The sequence below is a fragment of the Pygocentrus nattereri genome, chromosome 15, assembly GCF_015220715.1.
Source record: "Pygocentrus nattereri isolate fPygNat1 chromosome 15, fPygNat1.pri, whole genome shotgun sequence".
In the NCBI taxonomy this organism is placed as follows: domain Eukaryota; kingdom Metazoa; phylum Chordata; class Actinopteri; order Characiformes; family Serrasalmidae; genus Pygocentrus; species Pygocentrus nattereri.
In genome coordinates this window covers 25,279,197-25,302,815 of record NC_051225.1, presented here as the reverse complement: position 1 = coordinate 25,302,815, position 23,619 = coordinate 25,279,197, and the positions used below count along the sequence as shown (strand labels likewise).

General features: G+C 40.5%; 4 protein-coding genes across 6 annotated transcripts; 2 read left to right on the top strand and 2 right to left on the bottom strand.

The window, feature by feature from the left end:
* Positions 1-2,878: 2,878 nt before the first annotated feature.
* Positions 2,879-9,108, bottom strand: ndufa11 (NADH:ubiquinone oxidoreductase subunit A11). Its single transcript, XM_017714249.2, has 4 exons — positions 8,952-9,108; positions 6,878-6,970; positions 4,309-4,431; positions 2,879-3,056 (listed from the first exon to the last, which is right to left on the bottom strand). The coding sequence occupies exons 1-4, from the start codon at positions 9,028-9,030 to the stop codon at positions 2,944-2,946; spliced, it is 408 nt and encodes a 135-aa protein (XP_017569738.1). The 5' UTR covers positions 9,031-9,108; the 3' UTR covers positions 2,879-2,943.
* A 2,556-nt stretch (positions 9,109-11,664) lies between these two features.
* On the top strand, positions 11,665-15,704 carry LOC108437291 (vimentin type intermediate filament associated coiled-coil protein). Of its 2 annotated transcripts, XM_017714297.2 has the most exons (3): positions 11,665-12,046; positions 12,220-12,423; positions 13,033-15,704. In XM_017714297.2, exons 2-3 carry the CDS (start codon positions 12,233-12,235, stop codon positions 13,385-13,387), a joined length of 546 nt encoding a protein of 181 aa, XP_017569786.1. In that variant the 5' UTR covers positions 11,665-12,046; positions 12,220-12,232; the 3' UTR covers positions 13,388-15,704. The 2 variants fall into 2 exon arrangements, with proteins under 2 accessions (XP_017569786.1, XP_017569784.1); XM_017714295.2 differs by having other exon boundaries at positions 11,666-12,423.
* A 1,163-nt stretch (positions 15,705-16,867) lies between these two features.
* larp6b (La ribonucleoprotein 6, translational regulator b) lies at positions 16,868-19,061 on the bottom strand. Of its 2 annotated transcripts, XM_017714247.2 has the most exons (4): positions 18,978-19,061; positions 18,746-18,892; positions 18,312-18,525; positions 16,868-18,194 (listed from the first exon to the last, which is right to left on the bottom strand). In XM_017714247.2, exons 2-4 carry the CDS (start codon positions 18,847-18,849, stop codon positions 17,070-17,072), a joined length of 1,443 nt encoding a protein of 480 aa, XP_017569736.1. In that variant the 5' UTR covers positions 18,850-18,892; positions 18,978-19,061; the 3' UTR covers positions 16,868-17,069. The 2 variants fall into 2 exon arrangements, with proteins under 2 accessions (XP_017569736.1, XP_017569737.1); XM_017714248.2 differs by lacking the exon at positions 18,978-19,061 and having other exon boundaries at positions 18,746-18,955.
* Positions 19,062-21,192: 2,131 nt separating this feature from the next.
* Positions 21,193-23,102, top strand: gadd45ba (growth arrest and DNA-damage-inducible, beta a). The gene is made up of 4 exons (XM_017714246.2): positions 21,193-21,417; positions 21,578-21,679; positions 21,796-22,057; positions 22,342-23,102. Exons 1-4 carry the CDS (start codon positions 21,374-21,376, stop codon positions 22,453-22,455), a joined length of 522 nt encoding a protein of 173 aa, XP_017569735.1. The 5' UTR covers positions 21,193-21,373; the 3' UTR covers positions 22,456-23,102.
* The last annotated feature ends 517 nt before the right edge of the window (positions 23,103-23,619 follow it).

The following is a 23,619-nucleotide window of genomic DNA, read 5'->3' as shown; positions in this document are numbered from 1 at the left end:
ATAATAAATAATGAGGCAGTGTTTTGCTCCATGGCTGTTTGTGCTTCATTGTGAAAGGAAAATCAAGCCAGAGAGAGTTAATCAATAACGAATGGAAAGCAAGGAGAAAGCTCACATCAGCCCATTTATTCCTGCAAACTCATTAGAATGGGAGAAGATGGGAGTCAAACTACAGGATTGCAGTATTATACACAAGTGAGCTGTTTATTTTTAACTCATGCCAACACTTCAGATCTCATTTTGTAAAGGTGTTTGAATTTACAGCACTGAAGGGAATTCTCCATGGTCCAGGTGCACCTGGACTTGAATGTCCAGTGAAAAATGGAAAGCACAATCATGTCATGATGAGGGAAAATTAACCAAGAGATGATATAATGAAACAATGTAAATCCCTGGCTTGGAAAGGTGGGAATCACCTTGAAAATGTCAACATTTCAAAAATCACCTCTTGAAAGGAGCGATGACAAGACTTCACCCTTTCAGCAGTGTTGCTACGTTCCCCACATTCCAAGAAATGAAATACTTGGAAATGGATTAACAATGATGGAGGACGCCAAAGACTATGCTGAAAAAGTCATAGGTTCCTTGTAAGTGACTCCAAAAGGAGTTCTGGAACCACAAAAAATACTGAAAGAAACTGTCCTGATAAAAACAGAGTTCTTAAGCTGTAAAGCTGTAAGTTGTTTTGCAGGTATGTTCTACAAATCAGCGTCTAGCCTGTGGTCTAGGCACTTAGTTTTCACTAAAATGTAGCATTAAAGATAAATGGATCTTTTGACTTCAGGTTTTGCCAGGTTTTGTCCACCCGCCACTCAACGATCACTGGGCGGTTTATGTGGAAAGCCAAAAGACACAAATCAAAATCTCTACAAATTTGTCCCGCCTTTCCACCTGATGAAACGATATAAAATGTGTGCAGCTGTTTCTTGAATTCATTAATTCAGTTTTAAAAGCCTGTCTATAAATGCTTTAGTAATTGCCTATAAATAGGGTCCAGTGAGCTCAATGGTGCTTCAATAAAAACCTAACACCTTGGAAACTTCTCTAACCAACTGATAATAGAGCTGAGGTAAACCAACTACAAATGGAAGATCTAAAGAAACTGCTTTGAGACTGTGAACGACTCCAAACTCAAGACCCTGCGTGTGCCAGACCACCCTGAAAGTCATGTGTGCATATGAGTGGAATGACCTCTGAGGTCATTCCATGAGTGGAACTGCTCTCACATAGTTCTTCCATAAGCTGAATTAATTAAATAAATAGGGGAATTTGTTTCCTTAATTTTGCAATATGGTGTCTGTAAAAACATCTATATAAAATTAGATTCATCTTAATAACCCAATTAGAGAATCTAAGTAACACAGTCCTAAAACACAATGCCATCATCAAAGACAGCGGTGAAAACTCTACCCTATTAAACTCTATCAAAAGGGAGCCACAAATATCTGGAATTACTAAAAAGGTAAATGCAATTATTTTAAAATGTGCTTTTAACATGTGTTGCTCTTTTATGTGCTGAGGTGAGTGTAGTAAAAGAAGGTAATTCAGTGTTGATCAACATCTCCATCTTGTGGCAAAGACCAGAAATTACCTCAAATTACCTCAGTTTCGCAAGCGAAATTCCGCTCATACCACCAATAATACAGTCTGTGTAACTCTACTAAAATGTCTCATTAAAAGGTAAAAACTTCCCCTTTGTGCACACACCTATGCTAATCACACTTACAGTACTGTGCGAAAGTCAACAATTTTAAACAAACAAATAAACAAGGCCACCAGTCATGTTTTTTCCCGTCAAAATGGCCATTAAATACCAGTTTTCATTCACTGAAGGAAAACGGAAAATCACACAGATGAACAACCAAATATAACACCAACTTTTTCTCTATTTAATGTGTCCACACTTCAAAGAAATCTGCAGGGATGTTTTGCAAACCTCCAAAATTCAGTCTTGGAATCTTCAAACACATTCATGTATGAGATCTGAGCTTTTAAACAACCATAATTAATTTTTACAGGTCAGAACCATTTCAAACCTCTCTTTCGGAATTAAACGTTATTACTGTGACTTTAAGACCAATATATTACCACAGTCAGACCAAAATCTCATCTCCATTTTTGGCATTTTTCAGTGTTTGACAATTTGAAAATGCCTGTTTTCCTTTACATCATGATGGTCTTTAATAAACAACCCAAAATTCATTGGAAAAAGTCTGGTCACACTGATATGCAGCGATATGCATGACCTCCATTCGGATTCCCTGCCCTGTCTTCTTGTTTTGTTCAAGTGAACAAGACATTAAGTCTTGAGTGAAATTCTTAAGGACAATGAAAAAAAAATCTATTTCAGCCACTACTTCCGGATATCTGGGTCTTTGGAAAGCTGCAGTGTTGCATTTGCTTCCTGACAGCCAGGAACAGCACAACGTTTAATCCTCCCCTCACATCTTACACTTACACACTGTCTGCATTAACAACAGTTGCCACTTCAGGATGAATCAGAAGGTTAAGCTGCTGTAGCCTGAATGTGCGATCACGTCTAAATGTGTTCTTGAATTTAGTGTTGAATTCAAAAGGGGCTGGTTTGACTAGAATGAACGACTGACTCACTGAGGAATGAAATGAAAAATGTGTTGAAATTAACACTAAACAATATGAGGACAGCATGTTTGGTTTTCCATGATATGGGTCTATTTAAAACATGTAATGATCACCGTAATGAGCCTTTTTTCGTAGTTGACTTTTTTTGCTATGGTGGCAATACTGCAATGTATAGACAGCGAAAGGAATAATATATGTATATAAATGCTTCAAATTATTCCAATTTAGAACTTTTTTCGAATCTGCAAAACTGGTCAAGCAAGAAAATTGAACTGAATACACTTTTGAAAAGATTTATTTAAGCAATGTACAATATCAACACAAAACTATGAGATCAAGTTTTTACAGCCTGGGTGGCCCAGTAATCCTCCAGCCTTCCATCTTCCCAACTTTAGTGAGCATGGCCAGTGTCCCCAGACCAAGACACGCTGCTGTACCAGTTACAGCACTATGAGCTACATTTGGGGGGGGGGGGGGGGTAAGGGAAAAGAACAAAGCACATTAGAGATTTCTGATGTACAAATAATATATTTACATTCTGTGACCTTAGAATTACTGGACTAGACTAGAATTTTCTGGCCTTTTTGTCATAACTGAATTATGCACACACAGTTAACGATTCACTGACATTTCTTATAGAAAACAAGTAAATCATAGAGTCTATATTTTTTTAAAAGTGAAAGGTGCCTTCCAGACAATTCCTTGTTAAGTTGGTGTTCTATCTTCTGTCAAATAATTAAGCTTGAAACCATACTGGAGCATCTCTTTTGATACTGTATAAATGATCTGGTCTCCCAGTGGGCAGATCAGAGGTATTCATTGTCTAAAGTCATATGTAGGCTGACCAAACAGTCCCAAAATAAACATATTTCCAGTTTTACCGCCGTTTTACCATCATCAACATTACATACATGGTTTCAGATGGTAAAGTAAATGGCTATATTTGAGTTACCACCACTGTGAAGAAATCTGAGATAATACTTCTTCACTACAATGAATCATTTCACATCAAAACACTCTGGATGACTTTGTTTACATCTCACAATCAAATTCCCCTTTTAACTAAGATATTGACAATATCAACAGAACTCAAAATCTGTGCAAATACCTGAGAATGAAATGAATGTAATAAAATGAAACTGAAACAGGTGCCTTTATATTTAACAACATTTTAAGTATTTATGACACCTGAGAATGAATCTTGAACAGCCTGGTGAAGTTTCTATTTTGGGTTGAGTTTATTTGCAGATAGAACATCATAATCCTGGTCACAATGAAAGCTCTTAGAATAAAAATTTCCTATTAGCGTCTGGCCCTGAAAAAGGATATTTTAAAATATCCCAGGAGTTTATCATTGAGAAGTCAAAGGATGTCTGTGTTCAAGGCAATGGCTTTGGTAAGGCATGAAAGTAATTTGAACTACATAAGGCTGTTGCTATTTTCAAAGTGAAATCTTGGATCCTTAGTATCTCAAAACTGCACTGAGCACAGAACCTTACAATCCTAAGCCCATGATTTATTAATTTGGCAGACTGTTTTATCCGAAGTATAAGCACAATCCTTGCCGACAGCTATGACAGCTTTGATGCAAGTGCTACACGACTATGTTTCCATTTCAGGAGCTGTGCAAGACAGTGTAGGAGGCAAGAGAGGAGCCTGCAGTGCAAGGCAAAAACAACGGGCTGCAAAAGTCTTTTAAATACTTACTTCGAGCTCCAAGAAATGCACCAGATGCGCATCCACCAATGAAGTAATTTGTGGGGTCATCAGGAGCATCCCTAGCCTGGGCGCTCAGACAAGTGGCCATTCCAAATATTGCCCCCAAAGACGCTGAAAACGGCACAGTTAAATAGCTCTTATTTCTAGTTCAGCATAACTTATATATATTTTTGTTTAATTTGTACAGTGATTTTCTTGAAAAAGATTTTTCTTTTCAGTGAAAAGATGAAGTCAATGAAGAAGCATGTCTTTGGACAGGAGTAATAATAACATTTTTATATCTCAGTAAATGGAGAGAAGATTAAAACATGCATGAATGTGGATCCAATAACACATTTTTATTGATATTTTATATTATCAATCAAAACTCAATAGTGCAATTTTATGGCAATATCTGCTGACAGTGGTGCAGTACCACTGCCAGGAATGGGTGTAAAAAAAATTAAAAAAAACTTCTGATTCATTGTGATATACTGGTTTTATTGTTTGTGTATTCTACTACTAATTAAGTAGTTCATCTAATCTATTCACATTTGTTGAAAATAATTTTGAATAACAACTACAAGAACTTTATTTGAATGGAACTGTTGTGATTATCTGCACTATGACCGCTGGGATAGGTTCCAGCACCCCCTGCGACCCAGGAGGAGAAGCGGTTTAGAAGGTGTGTGTGTGTGTGTGTGCGCTGTGATTATGTAATGTAATGATCCATTACATTTCCTAAAGAAACTAATTCTGAATTTGATCTGAATCGTTTTGAAGTCAAACACCCTTTTTTTTTTTTTTTTTTTTTAACACCCCTCAGCACCAGGACTTCATGCACTCTTCATACAAACCTCAGTTCCAAAAAACTTGGGACAATTTGTGAAATACAAATAAAAAGCAGAAAGCAGTGATTTGTAAATCCAGTTTGGCCTGTGTTTAAACAAAAACAGTACAAAGACAAGATTTACCTTATCAACTTTGTTTTTTTGCCTGTAACTCATACCAAAAATGTTAGGACAAGGGCAAATTAAGACTTATAGATACAATCATACTTTGAACACAACAGGCCTGGTCATGAGCAAGAATAGGTCAAGGCTTGTCGCTGTGCCAAAAAAAAAGTTAAGACCATGTTTTTTCTTAAATTCTTCAGCAGCTACAAGGATTTTAGGTATTTCACCTTCTACTCTGCATAATATCATCAGATGATTCAGGGAGTAAGGAGAAATCTGTGTAAAGTGCAAAAAAATCCACAACTGCCTGTGAACCTCAGTCCCTCAGATTGGACTGCACTAAAAGCCATCATCCTTCTGTGATGGATATCATCATGTAGGCTTGGGGATACTTTCACAAACAACTGACAATGACCACTGTTTGTTGCTGCATCCACAAATGCAAATTAAGACTGTACAGTGGAAGTCATATGTCATCTACAATATCCAGAAATGATTCCGAGTTCTTTGGGCTTAAGCTGATCTGAAATGGACTGATACTCAGTAGAAAAGCACGCTGTGGTCTAGTTCTCTGGGCCAAGGAATGAAAGAAAGATCCAGATTGTTATCAGCATAAACTGCAGAAGCCAGAATTTGTCATGGTGTGTCACATAGTGCCCACAACATGGGTAATTTGCACATTTGTGAAAGCACAAATTATGCTGAAAAATATATACACTATTTGGAGCAACATATGCTGCCTTTTAGACAGCGTCTTTGGCAGGGAAGTCCATGCTTGTTTCAACATGATGACACCGAGCCACACTCTGTATGTATTACAGAGCAGCATGGCTCCATAATCAGAGACTGCAGATACTAGACTGGCCAGCCTGAAGTCGAGGCCTGTCTCCCATTGACAATATGTAGCTCATGATGAAGTTGAAAATATGACAATAAGGGCCCTGCACAGCTGAAGAATGTCAAAATAATTTCACTTTCAAAACTGGATAAATTGGTGTCTTTAGTCCCCAAATGATTAATAAGTCATGATCAAAGGAAAAGTGATGTAACACAATGGTAAAAATGCTCTTGTCCCAACTTTTTAGGAATGTGGTGCAGGCATCATACTTGGAATGAGCAAAAAATATCCATGAAATATAAAAAACAACAACAAAAAAACATTGGATATCTATTGTTTTTAACGTAATACAGCTCTAACAGAATGTACTAATCACTGCTTTCTGTTTTTATTAGCCTTGTACTAAATCTTTTTAACTGGTACTTTGGAGGTTTGTATTACTCACAGATTGCTGCTTTGTATCTACACCACTGTAGTGGTTTTTCATACTAGCTAGTCTATAAATTGCGACACAGCACAATATTGACATACGCTTTGTATGTGTGTTGGGTAACACAGCTTGGCTGATATGAAAAGTTAAACCAGCAAAGGTTACTATAATCGTGTAATGGACAAAGCAATGTTGTCCCACTACTCCCCTTTGGTAGGAAACAGACTCTTAAATGAAATGCAGTCAAATAGAAACCGTTTGAACAAACAACAAAGCAAAAACAGTAAATACGAGATGGAATTGAAGGCATGGCAATTTTGCTCCAAATTAATGTTATCAATATTATTTACATACCCATTGTGACTGTGCCATTTGCTGCCCTTGCCAGAGCTTCAACTGCTGTCTCAGGCTGGAAAGCCACAATATGGTACGCTGAGCCAACAAGCCCTGAACAGAAAAAAAATAAGTTATACACAGATATCCAACAGCTATTCAAATCAAATGTATCATCTGGAATTTAAAAAGAAAAAGACTTGTGGGCTTAGGCTTGTGTGCAGCTGTGGAAACCCATTTTATTAAGCTCCCAATGAGTATTTCTTTTGCTGATGTTGCTTGCTGAGGTGAGAGATACACTTTAGCACTTGGCAGCCCCACTCTGTGAGTCTGTGTGGTCTACCTCTAGGTGGTTGAGCTGTTGTTGCTCCTAGACACTTCCATTTCACAATAATAACACTTCCAGCTGACTGGGGCAGATCTAGCAGGACAGAAATTTAATACGCTGACTAGACAGAGGTGACATCCTATGACAGTGCCACATTTAAGGCCACTGAGCTCTTCAGTAAAACTACTGCCAATGTTTGTCTATAGAGATTGCCTGGCTTTATCCTTTTGTTAGCGATGGGCATGGCTGAAACACCTGACCTCAATAGGGGAGGGGTGTCCACATACTTTTAGCTGTGCAGTAAACTTAGGTGGCTGGCATAAACATGAACTTGTGCACCACCCAAGTATAACCTGTGAGAGATACTTCATAACATTACTTAACATACTATTCACTCCCCAGTCCATACCATCTGTATATGGAAATTAAGCTTTAAAATGGCCATTGTGAATTCATTATTTATCATGTAACAAAAACCAACACATTTATGTTTATCCACCTATTCAGCCTACAGCAGTTTAACCCCACCCATTCATGCTGAAGTCTGGGCTGCTTTTTGAATTAGGTATAGTACTGAGTACATTCAATCAAAACAGGGGTCATTTACATATACCAGTAAGAAAAACTACCTGTAACAATGTGCTGGAAAAGTTGATTTTTCTCTTATTGTATATTAATCCTCAAAAACATAAATGCACCCTTGATTCTAGTGGACGTTGTAACCTGTGAATGTAGAGAATTTCAGGGAGGATGATCATTCGGCCACAAATGATCATCAAGTCACACAATAAAAATGCAAATTGAGGCACTGATCTTCGGTCTTATTGCTGTTGGTGTTACCTTACACCAGACACAGGACAGAAAACTTGACATTAACCTGCAAAGCCATTTAGAATATTTAACATTACAGGGGAATTCCACCAATTTATAAATATTCTGCATAATGCGATTGTTGCGATGAAAGTCCTTTGGAGTGGTTTTATGTAAAATGTCTGGTTGTAGAGAAAGTTACAGAATCAAGTTTCTTTACAGTGGCGGTGACAGGAACCAGGACACATGACGTCTACAACATAAATATAGCAATTTTATTTACTATCCAAACCCACCAGTCAATCTAAACATATCTTCTAAGATTTTGCATATAATGTTTGTGATGATAAAATGGCACAAAATCTGAAAGAAATAAATTTTTCAGGAACTATTTTTGCCTTACAATGCCCAGCATGTACCTCTCTGCCATGAATGTATTAAAATAAATGGCTTAACAAGACGTTATAGGCAAAACTTACAAAAAGCTATTGTACAATTTCTTTTTATATATTGATAATCATTTTGTGTAATTACTTTCTGTAAGCAAGCTTTTAGAGGCGTTAAACTTGCACTATGAACAATTCAGTAAGTTTCTCTAGAACAGGTAAATTGTGTGGGAAAGACTAACGTTAGGGCTCTGAGGAAATGTTTAGGTTATCAACCGTGCAACCACAAGGTTTGATACTGTCATTGTCAGCTTACGTTAAAATAACTGCTTAGGTTTTCTTCCTCAGTGTGTGACCACGACGACGAGGACGACGAAGTTCACCTTTTAACCCGCAAGTGTCATTTCTGTCATTTGTGCAGCGGAGAGTTAATGTTAATGTGGCTAGTTAGCTCGGCGCTAACAGCAAACCTTTACACTGAACAGGCTCCAGAGCTCAGAGAGAGACCGGTCTGTTCACACACACGCCAGCAAAACAGAGACTCAGCGTCAGAAATATGCAGCTTGCTCACCGAGGGCAGTGCCCAGCTTGGTGGTGATCCATGTTTTCTGCACACAGTCTTTACCCTCTTCGAGGTCCCAGTAACCCATCTTGGAGAGAACAAGGACACTGGTAATTCTCGCGAGACTTCATCTATGCGTGTTGACCGCTGTCGCTTATAAGCAGCACATACTGCCGCTTATCGGCTGGGAGTCTGACCTCGTGCGGAGTTTTCCTTCATGGTGATGTAAACGGTCACGGTTGGGATAGAGTGGAATACAAGCATTGGTAAAAAACCTATTCAGAGCCCAGAAACCAATCATCAGAAATTCAGGAGTATTCAGTCCAAGTTACATTTTGTAAAGGCAGCATTCAGAACACACCTTTTATATGTTTAGATGAATACTGAACATACATCATACATTAAAAGAAACACTAAATAAATCATGCTTATTAATCAATTATTTTAAAACACAATTTCGAACTCCAGATTGTCCGGCCCGATTGCGTGATGCGTGCTTGTACACAGCTTTTTGATCGGATGCACGGATTCCGAACAGCAGCCAAAAATATTCTCTTAGCCACAACCATACTGACCCACACTCTTCTATTTGTCGTTTTTCCATCCCTTGTTCTTCCTATTGAGTCCCACTCATTTTCGCCACCACTCAAACTCTATTACGTCTTTACCCAACAGCCATCCACATTTGACCATGTGTAGTTTTATCATCTCTCCTTCCTTGTATTGACTTCCATAGTATCCGCTGCGCAACTATCCCGCGCTTCCTTCAGGAAAGGCACATTTCTAGTTATAAATGTTTCTCTTTAGGATTAAATAAAGGGTAATTAAAAATATATAATGCATATTGGCCTTGGAGAGGAATTTCCTTACAAAGTCTTCTCTTCAAGATCAAAAGATCAATCCAAAAAGAACCAGGAAGATACACAATAAAAAAAGAAGTGTTCCATGGATTCAGTAGCTCCTTTACAAAAAGCACAAGCATCACTTATATCAAAACATTTACTCAAAATAGCATTAACTGGGTAGCACCTATGCAAAATTTTATAGAGCATCTCTTTTATTTTGTTATTGAGAACATATTTGCAAGGAAAAGTCCAACTTAAACGACTGTTTTTCCTTTGTTGAGCTGGCCACTTAAAGGTTACTAAAGCAGTAGATTTATGAGATAATAGCTTCCTAATAAAATCATCGTTACACTTCTTATCTGCTATCTTTTAAAACACAAATGGTGTTATTCATTACACTCTAAAGAAGGACCCAACAAATGGCTTCTTTACACACACAGAAGTTCCTGCTAAAGCCTGAATAAATTCTTAATGTTAAAAACTCCAGAACTTCATTCCAATGATAAGCAGATATTTTATTAAACATATTAAGAATTATTTTCAATGTAGTCTTAATATGAAGAATTAAAAACCTGCTGTCTTATCAAGATGTATTCTAAACATGTTCCTTTTTTACGGATTGAACCCTCTTGAGAAAGATGATTCGCCAGTGGTTCTTTAGTAAAGAGGATGGCTCAGTATAGAACCATTTGCATGCTTAAAGGGTTCTTTGCATGGTGAAAAATTCTTCAGATTGATGGAGAATGTATTGTGTAAGGTTCTACACCTTTTTGAAAAGGGTTCTATATAGCACCAAACATGGCTGTTCTATTATTACAAAGTTGATGTTGTAGATCATTTTGAAAGTTTAAGTTCTTTACAAATGATAGATTAAAGTAAATTAATTTAGGAAAATATTTCGAAGTAAACCATCAGTTTGTGCTGGGTCCTCATGTCATTAGCATAGATGCTAGAAACCACGTTTTGTATATTTGCTTAAAAGTCCCAGTTACTTTCCACTCTGTTGCTCAGTGAGGATATTGGCAGCGAGGAAACCTTCTAATAAATGGACATTGTTCTAGAGATTAGTACATATTTTTCAATATAAAAGATATTAGGAATGACAAGAGCTTAAAAAATAACTGACTGATCATATGATATCTGGCTTAGGTTTAAATTTGGATATAGTGCGCATTACAAAACAGGTTAGGTGTGGATGTAACTCTACAGAGCAGCAAAACTCAGTCCACGATCGTTGTAGCTAGCATATAATGCTAACTCCAGTAAAAACGTTTGTGTCTTTCTAATGAAATCTCTATAATAATAATGATAAATAATAATAATAATAATAATAGAGCACCTTTCATTCAGTTCAAAGTACTTTACAGGGTATTAAAAAAGTAAAATAAAAAATGACATTCAGAATAAATAAGAAGAGAATGAAGAAAGCAGCATTTTCATAAAATACATTTTATAAGTGAACAATAAAATAAAATAAAATAAAATGCAAACAATATTACTTGAGCAGCATGCTACAGGGGTCTCTTGTCTGGTGGGGGCGGGGAACATTTCGCCATGGTCTAAGTTTACGTTTTCACTTCAAAAGAAGAAAAAGCTCTGAAACTAATACTGATTATTTCTCCCCAGAACAATGTTAACCTGCCCAGCTAACCCTACATTTTACACCACATTTTCATATGGGATGTTTAGGGTGTACTTGTGAGTGAACTATAGGAAATAACGTATTATTAGATATCGATTATTCATTATAAACTATCTTCTTTATTATCACTGTGTTCGTTTTACTTCTCACACTTTTTTCCAAGTCGTGCTGACTCCGTGTCAGAGAACCAGCTCTGTCTGTGTGACTTTGCTCGGTTCTTCAGCGGAGCTTCACTTCCGGGCCGCAGTAGCCACAGGTTGCTCGCTTGTTGCCAAGGAGCCGTAGCGACACGAACACGTCAGCGGAGTGAAGAGTAACAGGGCTGTTATTTGTGCGCAGATAGTAGCGGGGAAATTTCATATATCATGTTAGAGTCGCCTTTTCGCGCCTAAGACGTGTGGCTAGAGAGCAGTCGAAGCCTTCCTTGGTACGTTGCTGGGCTCAGCGCTTAAAGGCGAGGCTGGCAAAGGCAAAACATTGAGCTAGTTAGCTAGCTAGCTGGCTAGCTCGCTACGCTAGCTAAAGTTCCTGTCAATGAAACTGAGGTAAATTCAGCTTTTCCCTGCGCCCGTGACTCAGCTAACGTTAACTGCGGGCTGGAAATCGGGACCAGGAGGGTAAGCTGCGTCGACGTAATGGGATATATGTTGAGAGAGAGGTTACTTAGTTAACCCTGCTAGCTGTCGTGCAGTCCCAAGAGCAGCAGAAATGACGCGCAGCCTCTCGGCTGCCGGGCAAAGTAGTAATAATTATTAACCGACTGCCTTCTGGGTTTCTGAATACTGCTCAGTAGGTTCTGTGATATGTCGTCTCCATCGCCGGTGCAGATCAGGGAGGCGAATGCGCATTTGGCTGCTTTGCACAGGCGAGTCGCGGACCTTGAGCAAAAACTGGAGGCAGCAGAGAAGACTGTGAGGGAGCAAGCGGAGAGCCTGATTCGGAAAGACGAACAGCTGAGGGCTGCTACGCAAGAAATAACAGAGAACAAGGACAGGTAAAAGAAAGGATATTGAGGACCACAACGCTGCAGAGTTTAGCATTCCACCCTATTCAACTCATCAGGGCTTAATAAGCTGAATTCAGTTTTAGGGTGTAATTCTAGCAGGCCTGTGGCCCTCCAGGATTTGAGTTTTGATCATGAGCAAGTTGTACAGTGTTTGATAGAGCAGTAGTTATGGCATATCTCTTTATGAATTCAGTGCACAACCGCTGTGCTTGGTATATGTGGTCAAAATGACTGATTCACAATAATATTGGAATTTTATTGGTAACAGCAGATGATTCCCTTGTGACAGAAGTGGCATAAGACAGATGTTTAGATTTGACATTGATATTTAATGATTCACTTACATGTTACGTTTCTCTGTAATGCTAATCCAGGTGGCTCAAGCTCCAGTTTATTTATTTTATGAGTGTGTCTGCATCAGCATATATGTGCATGAAAAATATTGGAAATCGGCATCAGCCCACAGTTTCTGTATTAGTGCATCCCTCGTTAACATGCTTGCTTTTTTTTCAATGAATTTTAGTCTGCTCGTCTGTGTTCTCATGTTTCCCTTTATTGGAGCAAGGCATCTAATTGTGTGTTTTCTTCTTTTTCAAGGGAGATTTCCTACCTCCATGAAAAGCTTTGTCAATCAGAGGAATCCATTCAGAAACTCCAGCATATGGTCAAGGAGAAGGATTCCCTAATTGGCCAGTTGCAGCACCGCTGTCAGCTGCTGGACAACATCTGTAAAAGCCGTCCCTTATTAGACAGCATGCTGGCCCAAATGGCAGAGGCGGAAAGAATGGGGCCCATTATTGACTTGTGCAAGCCTATAGCAGACACATCACTCACAGATGGAGAGTCCAACTGCAGCCCTAGTGGCCTCTCCAATCACAAAGACTTTTCACTCAGTGAGGATGACGTGGATGATCAGGAGTTGGATGGCGTAGTCTTTGGAACTACTGTATGAAAAGGAGAAAGGAACTTTTGTGACTTCACAATTTTGTGTTTTGGACAGTGCAGATTTAAAGAGACCAAGAGAAAGACTGGGTATGCTGAGGGTTAGCCTGCATTTGATTCGGTATATTTCCATACTGCAGTGTATCCATACTGTACATCTACCCTTCATTACAGTAGCATGGGTGTGATTCAGCAAGCTGTTCCCAAGCCAAGATCAGAGCTGTTAACAAAGCTGTGCTGAGAGAACGTGATTAACCAAGATGGCCTAGAACTATGTGCAAAGTGATGTAAAGTTTTATTTTCTGAATGGGTGCATCACAGCCTATTTACTTTTATTTCATAAAGTTTTTCTGGAAAAGTCAACTAATTTTTAAATTTTGGTATAAGGTTCGCCTAGCAAGGCCTTTAAAGTCCTTTTCTTTTCCAGGCTGCCATAATTTGCTAAAAAAGAAGGAAGCTCAAGGAGCCCATTTTGCTCCTCAGAAAGGAATATTTCAGTGTTTTCAACTTAGTCTGTGTCTGCCACATCTGCAGCATGAAATCGATCACCACAAACCACAGTTTTGATGTTTTCAGGCACTTAAAACAAACAAAACCTGTTGTATTAACACACATAAGGTATTTTCATACTTGTTCTGAATGTTTGAGTCAGCCCCCGGGACTGATTCTAGGGCAAGGGTTTAATAATCACAGGTTTTAGTAGAACAGAGAATTTGTTCTGAACCACGGCTTAATCGCTCAATTCCATATGTCACCTTTATGCGCCTGTTTTTTACAAAATGGTAATTAGCAAGTTTGTCCAGGGATGCCAACTAACAATAGGCTCGTATTCGTCAGCTAACAACACTCAAACCATGATGAGCAGCAGCTACTAGATGTGTGGAATGTTCTCATGCAGGAACCTGCAAACAAGGAGCCAAGGATTAGATGTTTAGATTTAGTTGTTGGGCTTCACCACTATACATCTCCTTCCCCGCCATTGCAATACTCAAAACAGGGAGTAACAAGACAAAGTTAACTGATCAAAAGACTCGACATTTAGCACCAGGAGCAGATTGCTTTCAGATGTGAAAAGGGCTGCATTAGGGCTCACATAAAGTGTACCCCAGACTACCATTTTCAGGGGGATCAGAGCTTTCTGGACTGCTCCTGGGCAAAAACAGCTTTCACAGTCCGCCAGATGTTCCACACACTCCAGGGGCACACAGCCGCAGACCTGGTAAAAATCACTTGTGTCAAAAATGGCCATATAACAGAAGCTAATGGGGCACTTGCCGCATTGGTTTCGATGGTCTAGGTTTTTTTCTCCTTTTCATTTCTTTTGCTGTCAAAATTGTTGTCCATGGCAATCGGCGGCATGCTACAGATGCAGCAGATAGAGACTGGGTTGTAAATAAGCTAGAGCGTGGCTCCAAGTGCCTTGCTCAAAGGTACAACCAAGGTCGCCTTGGGAAGGGCAACAGCATTTGAAGCTGCAGCTCTGTGGTCTTGAATGAACATCCCTTTGGTGTCTCATCAGCTGTTTCATTCAGTAAACCCTTTTGCACTCTTTTCATTAGTACATCATTGATCAGGTCAAGTAAATGTCAGATAAATGGTTACAGTGTTTAGTATGAATATCAAAGGTTACTGTTACTAGGCCACATCAGTCTATCTGCCAGTTTGTGGTGTTATGAAGGTAAACCGTAATGTGTCTGGAAAGAAATCTGATTGCAAATAATGATCACGTCCCTGCAGCTTTGTGCAATTGTGATATTATTTCTCTTCCTTTGATGTCAAAACAGGATGTGTAAGTCCTGTGTGCCTGGATGTGGCAGTGATTTCTCAGTCGCAAAATCAGTTTTATTTTCAGTTGCATATTTAATTTAGTACTTTTGAAATCAAGTCTATGCAAGTTTAAATATATTTTTTATGTGTCTGTGGGTATCATTTGGAAAAAGCAGTGATTATGGTCATCTGGTCAGACTTTTGAATTGTTTTGTTGCATTAGTCCTTCAGAAAGACTCATTCAAGTTGGTAACTGTTGCACATATTCTGATAGTGTCTCAATCGTCCTATTTTGAACATTACAACTAGAAAAAATATCTGTTCAATATCTTCTTGGTTTTGCAAGTTATGCAAAGGTAAAATGTGCTACTGCATCATGGCACAGTACTTGTGTTATCAGGGCATGTGTGTCTTGTTATTGCCCAGTATAAGAGTGTACGTATGCTACCTTTTATTTTCTACGGAGTTAATTGGTGCCTCAAAAACATGGTCAGTTGGTCTATGGAACTATTTATTCTGATTATATCTAATAAACTATTTTGTTATTCTGTGATGATGGATGTTTAGTATTACAATTTTCTGTTTGGAGGTGAAAAGTACATTTTTCAAAATGTTAAGTACCTTCAGTGTCAGTGGGGGAAAAGTTATTGTACTTATTATAATTAAGCATTATTTCAGAAGATTTGTACTTGAGTACTGTTAAAATTGAATAGCTGCATTTTTTTACTCAATGTTTTACTGTTAAACCTTGAAAAATAAAATCAGCCAATCAGTTAAATTCAAACATTTTAGTTTATGAAATTAATGAAAACATCCATCCAAATTTTCAGTGTAAAATTAGAAGTATTAGACAATATACCATAAAAATTAAAATTTATTTGATAAAACATACTCTAGTAAAGTTAAATGTTGATAATTGTTTTTTTTACTTCCATTTTTTATTAAGACTTTGGAAAACTATCCATACTTTAATTTACATAGTTTCTTTGTATAGTTTTCCACACTGTTCAGCTTCCAGAATGCAATTCGGTAAGTCTAGCCTTGATGAGGCAAGTAGAGATGCACATTGATATCAGAATTGCTTAAAAAAAAAAAAAAAAAAAAAAAAAAGGCATTTGATTGATACTTGATGTATTTATTCTTTAGAAGAGCAGAACATTCAGGCAATGCTAAGCTACAATGCTAAAATGTCTGCATTTTAATTCATTTTATTGCACTTGTGACTTCCTAGAAATATGTTGGATTTCTCTGTAATACCAATCCAGGTAGATGTTTTTTTTTTTTTTTTTTTTTGTGGATCAGCCTCTGCACACGAAAAATATCAAATACTGGCACTGGCCCACAATTCCCACATCATTGTATGCCTAGATGTAAAGCAGCTTACTGGTGGAAGCATTTTCAACTTCTAACATCTTGCAGATCATTGATGTCAAAAGCAATGGGGAAAAAAAAAACCCAGCAACATTGTATCCTTAAAGTAATAACTCTATAGCAGAAGACATTTTCTTTTTCCCACCCAATTTTGGACCCATTTTATCATGAAAGATGTAAACAATGTTAAGGGTTGTTGATATGACTGATATTTTGAACATAAGAGTGGGAATGCTTCAACGCTCATTCTGCATTTACAACCGTATTGTGAAGTACAAACACTCCAGTAGCGCACAATACAAAGACGTTCATTAACTATGGTGGCTACAAAGATAGTGCAAACACCACCATATTGATTACATGGTCATCTTTATTTATTCATCAGATACAAAATATTTGTTCATCGAATAAAGGAACATATTCTTCACTTGAGCATAAGCAATGGATGTTGGGGTCGGTAGTGAAACATTAAATAAAAGAAAAAAGGAAAAAAAAAAAAAAAAGTGCTTCAATTTAGATACCTTATAGATTCACAAGCCAACTGCAGCAAGTCATCAAGGCATCAGTGCCTTTGGCAGCAGCATCTTTCCTCTCCCAATGCAGTTGTGGAAGCCTTTGGTGCCATCAGGTCCCATTGGCTGGCGCACAACCAGCACTCCAAGCGGCCTATTCATCTGACTGGGTGACATGGAACAGCTTTTCTCTGGGTTGAAGGCTTGGGCAGCATTTTTACGCCGCTGGACCCATGGACTCCCCGCGTACCCTGCGCTGTCCTGGGAGTAATCCCCTGAGGATTTGCTTCTCTTGCAAATTGAATTGATGGCTGAGGTAGGAGTGCTGCTCAACACTGGTGTGGCCAGTGGGGAGGTAGCATGGCCTCCAGGGAACAGCTTGCGTGGCAGGAGAGGGCTCATACCTGGACTGCCCAGAGGGTTCCTGTAAGGATCACAACGGAAAGTAGACACCCGAGGGATGGACAAGGGGCTGCCGTACATGGCCTGTGGGCGGGAGACTCTCCGGTTAGGTCGAGGTGAGGCTGGGGCGAAGTCTGACTCAGAGGAGCTGCAAAGAGCTGAATCTTCCAGAGTGCAAGGATTCCTCTTGGCTTTCCGATTCACCTTTTTGGAACCATCATCCTCAATGCCGTCCTCTGACTCCTCTTCTGTGCGGCTCTGACTGGTTCCTGGCTTCCGTGTGCCACGGCTACCAAGGAGAACCACTCGAATGCTCTTCCCTCCATGCAGCTGTTCCCCAGCTTTAAGAGCTTCATAGGCTTTGCGAGCTCCATCCAAATATTCGTACTCCACCACCGCACACAGTTTGCGCCCAAGCTCAGTGTGCTTCTTGGCATAGCATTTGAGCCCAGAGGGTATCTCCTTACCTGGGCGAAGGATGCGAAGGGAAGTGATTGTGCCATATGAACCAAACACAGACATGGTGGTCTCCATGAAGCCCTGCTGCTGCTCTGCTCCACATGACCCACCATCCTCTACCTCTGCAGAATTGGTGTTGTCCAGGAAGTTCCATGCCAGTAGCAGTTTAGTTGTAGGGATGCACAGCAGCCAGTCAGGAATAGGGGTTCTCCGTCGAACCTTGGTGCCTGCCTCATTCACTTCAAGATGCTGAGAGGTACGCGCTGCAGCCAGCGTTGTGCGCCAGTCGCGCGTGAGCTCTCTGATCTAGTAAAAGACAGCGTCCAACATTATGTCCCTTGAAAGGGTACAGCATATCAAAACATGGATAACACATTGCTGCAAATAAGGTCAATTTTCACTGTTAATCTTACAAATTCCAACCTTTTTGAACGAGGTCATCAACTTCAGACTGACATAACCCATCTTGTTCCTCTGGATGTGTTTTAGCAGGAAGGCATCATTCTCCAGGTTCTCATCAGAAAGGTAGCACTCAAGCTGGGCAGCTATTTTCTGCCTCAGCTCACTTGGTGGTGGAGTCCAGGCCCCAACCTCACAAACTTCTTCTTCAAACACGTCAGTCAACTCTGTTGAACTTCTGAAAGCCAAATGTTCATTTGTACATGAACAGACAAACACAGCACAAACCCGCATTATGTTGTGTTGGTAATTATGCTAGTCTATCAGCATGACGGCGCAGGGTGACCAGCTAAATCAGCACCAGACCAGCATGGAATTCATGCTGTTTTCATCAACAGGGATTACAGTCCGAATCCGTTAAAATCACCAATGCTGTTTAGGTCCAGCTTAAATCTTACCCGTCCAAACTATCATTCAGCCCATCGTCAGCGTATGAGAACGGGTCTTTCGAGTGAGCACCGTCCTCGCAGTGGAAGATGTCCGTGAAAGTGGGCGAAGACATACTGAGGACAGAGAGTTTCTTCAGACATAATACAGCTCTTCAGCTGAGGAACAGACAAAAGAGGCCCAAGTTACAACACAGGGCGAAATATTAGTGCTGTCGAAACAGCCATTGCGAAGTTTGCCAACCTGGAGCCTCCCACCGGCGGGTCTCCCTGCGTCGCCGCACGAGCCCAGCTGAAGCTCATTCGAACGTTGATTTTAAACGTGCACCCGCCACAATTGAACGCTCGCGCCTACTGGGCTACGTCATAAACGCTCGCGAATAAAACGGCGTTGCTAAAAATTACCATAAACCACCATAAACACATGACGCAACAACAACAACCATAATAAAATAATAATAATAACAATTATTATTATTATTGTTGTTGTTACATATTATTATTGTTGTTGTTGTTATTTCAAAAATAGCTTCTTTTATGAGAAGAGCCCGGTCGTTTCCATTCTTGCTAAGTCATTAATCAAACCTAACAGAGCCACTTCAGGAGCAAAGTGTTTCTCAGGGGCGAGCTGAGGTGTCACGCTGAAGCTCTAGACAGCCTCTAGAGGGGTCTAATGGTGTGGATTCCAGATAAATGGGTACTGCAGGGGGTCTCATAGAGGACAATAGTGGGACTAGTCTTGGCCTATTTTTATTTAGTTCCCTGACCTTTTTGTTGTGAGATGACCATTGCTCACTTGTGTAATCCTCTTGACCTGCGCGTATAGAAGGCAGTCTGCAGCAGATGTGTGTGGGGTCATTCCGACAGCCCGTTTTCTGCGCTTTCACACGAACAAGAAACGTTCGCAATACAAATTCAGCATAACGTACGCACGCAAAAGCAGCACAGTGCTCTTTAATTCCATTTCAAGACATTAAGAATGTTTTCCAAAGCAAAATATATAGAAATCTGATTGCATTCGTGTATTGGTGTAATGTTTTTGTTGCCGCCAGGTGGCACTATCTGACCAGAAATCTCCATGCCTTATTAGAACCGCTGACTAATTCTTGGAAAACAACACTCTTACTCATAGCCTAGATAGGCATTACTCTTAGCATGTATTTATTTGTATGTTTATTTATTTATTTATTTATATTTCGAAAAGTACTCTCTGTTGAAAAAAAGACCATCAGGATTTAACCCTGATGGTTTTGCTTTCTAATGGGAACTGGCTTAATGCTTACAATTAGATACTACTAATTTCCTGTAGGACATATTTAGGTCCCAATAGGAAACCATCAAATGCATCTGGAATTAATCCCAGAATGCGTGGTAAAGTCATCTACACTGTAATATCAACACATCAGGAAGACACAAAATACCTTTACTCGTTATTGGACAACACCAGACACTTCTCATGGTTTCTATGATTTTTCCCATAATGATATACGCAAAGCAACATGTGGCATCCACTAGGGGGCGTCAGGAGTCTGTGATTTGATTCCATGAAACTCAAAGTACTTGGGGACTTTTATCAAGCAGCCTCATTCTGCATAATTAATTAAGGTTGTAAAAATTAAGACGCCGTCCTCATTAATAAACTGACCTTCCCGAGTGTGTTTACGTGGGGTCAGACCGAGAGGACAACAACAACAATCTGCACCATCAACATCGGGAGCAGGCGCCTATAATTAGAGCTGCTGGAACCAGAACAGCGAGTGATGAAAGTTCCAGGTAACACGGATAAACTCCGCCACCTTCCAGAGCCTCTGCGCGCCGTGCAGACACTCGTGCAATATGACTGTACGGCCAATAACCCCGTATTGAATGTGACACCCAAACGACACTTTATTTTGAGATGAACAGTCAAATCTGAGCTACTTGCTGTTTACTCAACATGCTATTTCATGAGGAAAAGCTCTGTTTTTATTGTAATCTCAATCTTACAATCTTGTGCAAAAGTGATCTGTACCGTTTCACTCTATTATTTACATTGTATTCCTTCGATATGGCCCACATGGAGGCATCTAAAAAACTATATACATGCAGAATAAACCTACAGATGAATTTCTGACCCAGTACATAATATGCATGAGAAGAATATATAGGATCATGTCTTAAAATATAGTCCAGTAAAATGTGCATGATGCAATGTTTTAAATTTTCGGCAATGCCTGCAACCAGTGTAGAAGAGAAACTTAGGAAATTCCACGGGACTCTATAGTGACACAAACAACCAGACACCGAGAATGGTGGAGGGGGGGGGGACAATTTGCCCACGTGGGCTCTAAACAGCAGTCTCTACAAACAGCCAATAGCCGGAGAGTCGGAGTGGTTTGCTGACGCCGTGTAGCCAATAGGAGAAGCGCGTGGAAACGGGCCACGCCTCCTCATCCAGAACAGATAAATGCACCGAGTTTCGCTGATACCCGGCAGAAGACGCTTGTTGAGCACAAGGAGCGAGACTAACGAACAGGATAAATTCGAGCTCAAAGGAGACGCGTTTGGATTACTATCTTGCCTTTTCGTCCATTCGTTCGTACTGGATTTTGTGATTTTGGAGTCCTTCTTGAGACGTTTGGATTATTACCTCCACACATCATGACTCTGGAAGAAGTTGTTGGATGCGATATGGCTGACAAAAAGTAAGTTGCTTTGACTTTGCAAAGTCTTATGTAGGCTATTGCATGCATTAGGAGCAGCCACCGAAGTCGAGGCGACTCTGCTCATCCCGACTGAGTATCATTGTGCTTAGTGCATTAAGCCAGATGCAAGTTGCTTATCGAGTTTGCCTTTTTCTTCTAGAATGGAGACCGTGAGCCAAGCCTTAGAAGAGCTGCTGGTTGCAGCGCAGAGACAAGACTGCCTGACTGTAGGGGTTTACGAGTCTGCAAAGCTGATGAATGTGTAAGTATACTGAGCTAGAACCTTATTTGAATAAACCAATTTTTCCTCTATGCCTTTTCTAGAGTGTGCACTATGGGCGCTAAAACTAATTCGCCTTGTTAATTTCTCCTTCTCAGGGATCCAGATAGTGTGGTATTGTGCTTGCTGGCCACTGACGAGGAGGACGAGGACGATATCGCGCTGCAGATCCACTTCACGCTTCTGCAGGCTTTCTGCTGCGAGAACGACATCAATATCTTGCGCGTGTCCGGCTTGCGGCGCCTTGCGCAGGTCCTGGGCGAACCAAGCGCCGTGGACGTGAGCGGCAGCACCGGCGGCAGCAGCAGCAATAGCAACAACAACGGCGAGCCTAGAGACTTCCACTGCATCTTAGTGACGGTAAGCATCGACTTTCACCTTTGTTTATTGGCAATATTTGAAGCTAAACTGCTTGACTGTAACAGACGAGAAGTGCTTGGCCCCCTTAAAATTGCGTACCGTAATACATGGAACAGCAGTGACCTTTCGCATGTTCTAGCTCTTAGCCCGGTGAATCATGCAGGTCTCCCCCGCCTGAGCTTATGCGGTAGCTTTTAGCTGTTAGCCGCTATTTGCATACACTTTCGCTATGATGGTACCAGTTCCAAGAACAGGTTGACTTAATTTCGTTCTTTTTCTTACAGAACCCCCAATGTCAGCCTCTCAAGTGCCAGGCGCTCCAGGAGGTGGGCAACTACTGCGACGAGAGCCGCTGCAGGAACCAGTGGGTGCCGTGCCTGTCCCTGCGCGAGCGCTGAACGCTGACCGGTCGGCGCGTGGGAAAAGGAAGATTTCAAAAGAAATGAGCGATCAACCGCCATTGCAAACCCTAGAATGCAAAAGGGGCTCTTTGTGTTTTTGGTCACCGCTCTGCATCAGCCAACGGCGACGAGGGTGACGAGAGAGAGAGAGGGAGGAAAAGTGTGCTCCACTCCGCAGCCCTGATTCCGTCCTCCGCGTGAGGGAGGTAGTGGTGGAGGAGGAAAAGGAGGGGGAGGAAAAGCCGTGGCGCAGCGAGCGCGCGCCGTGTTGGAGCCGCACGCGGGGGTGCTCGGTTTCGCCGAGGAAAGAAAACCGAGAAACGGCGTGGCACGACTGTAGAAGCGAGTCTGCTGTGTGTCTTTGTAGGTCACTCGCTGACTCGTGGGGCCGAACTCTTGTGACAATAGTGCACGCGACAAATCGCTCATGTGTTTGGACTTAATACCAGCTGTGGACTGCAACTGCTTTATGTGACTGCAAGAAGGAGGCCAGTATTACAAGACATCGTCATGTCTATTGGACTCGCTGAATGCATGGAAACTATGAATGGACTCTATAACTTATTGCTCATAACTTAAACAGAGTAATATATGTGTGTGTTCAAACTAATGCTGTTTCAATAAATTATTGTGTGGAATTGGAACATCTTGACTGAAGTGTGTTTTATATGGGGTACTGGGGGTAAAACCTCACGCATTATTCAGGCTCTCACTACCTAAGGGATAGATTATGCAAACATAAGTTGAGGCACATTGCATTCTCAGTTTGCTGAGGGAGAGTCTTCACATCCTCATCTACTGGAATCTGCGTCATATCCTCGCTGTCAGTTGCAACACTGTGCTGAGGGAACAGGGACTTGAGGTCATTCATGTACGGTTTACTTTGGCAATAGTCCACTCTAAGTGATCCAATAAGAGCTCTTTCAGAAGGATGTCATCTTGCAGCTAACCAAGTGTTCTCGATATTGATATTTGGATCAGATGGCTGAGAATAAAACTGGTGTATAGGGCATAATGAAAGCTCAGGCAAACCTGCAGGTCTCCTGACCTTTACTACAACCTTTGCTTTGGTGGGAACACCTACCCAGCTAGCACAGAACTCCAGGTTAACAGCAGCAAACAATGTTTACCATAACTAATCATATATTTGAGATTTAAGCA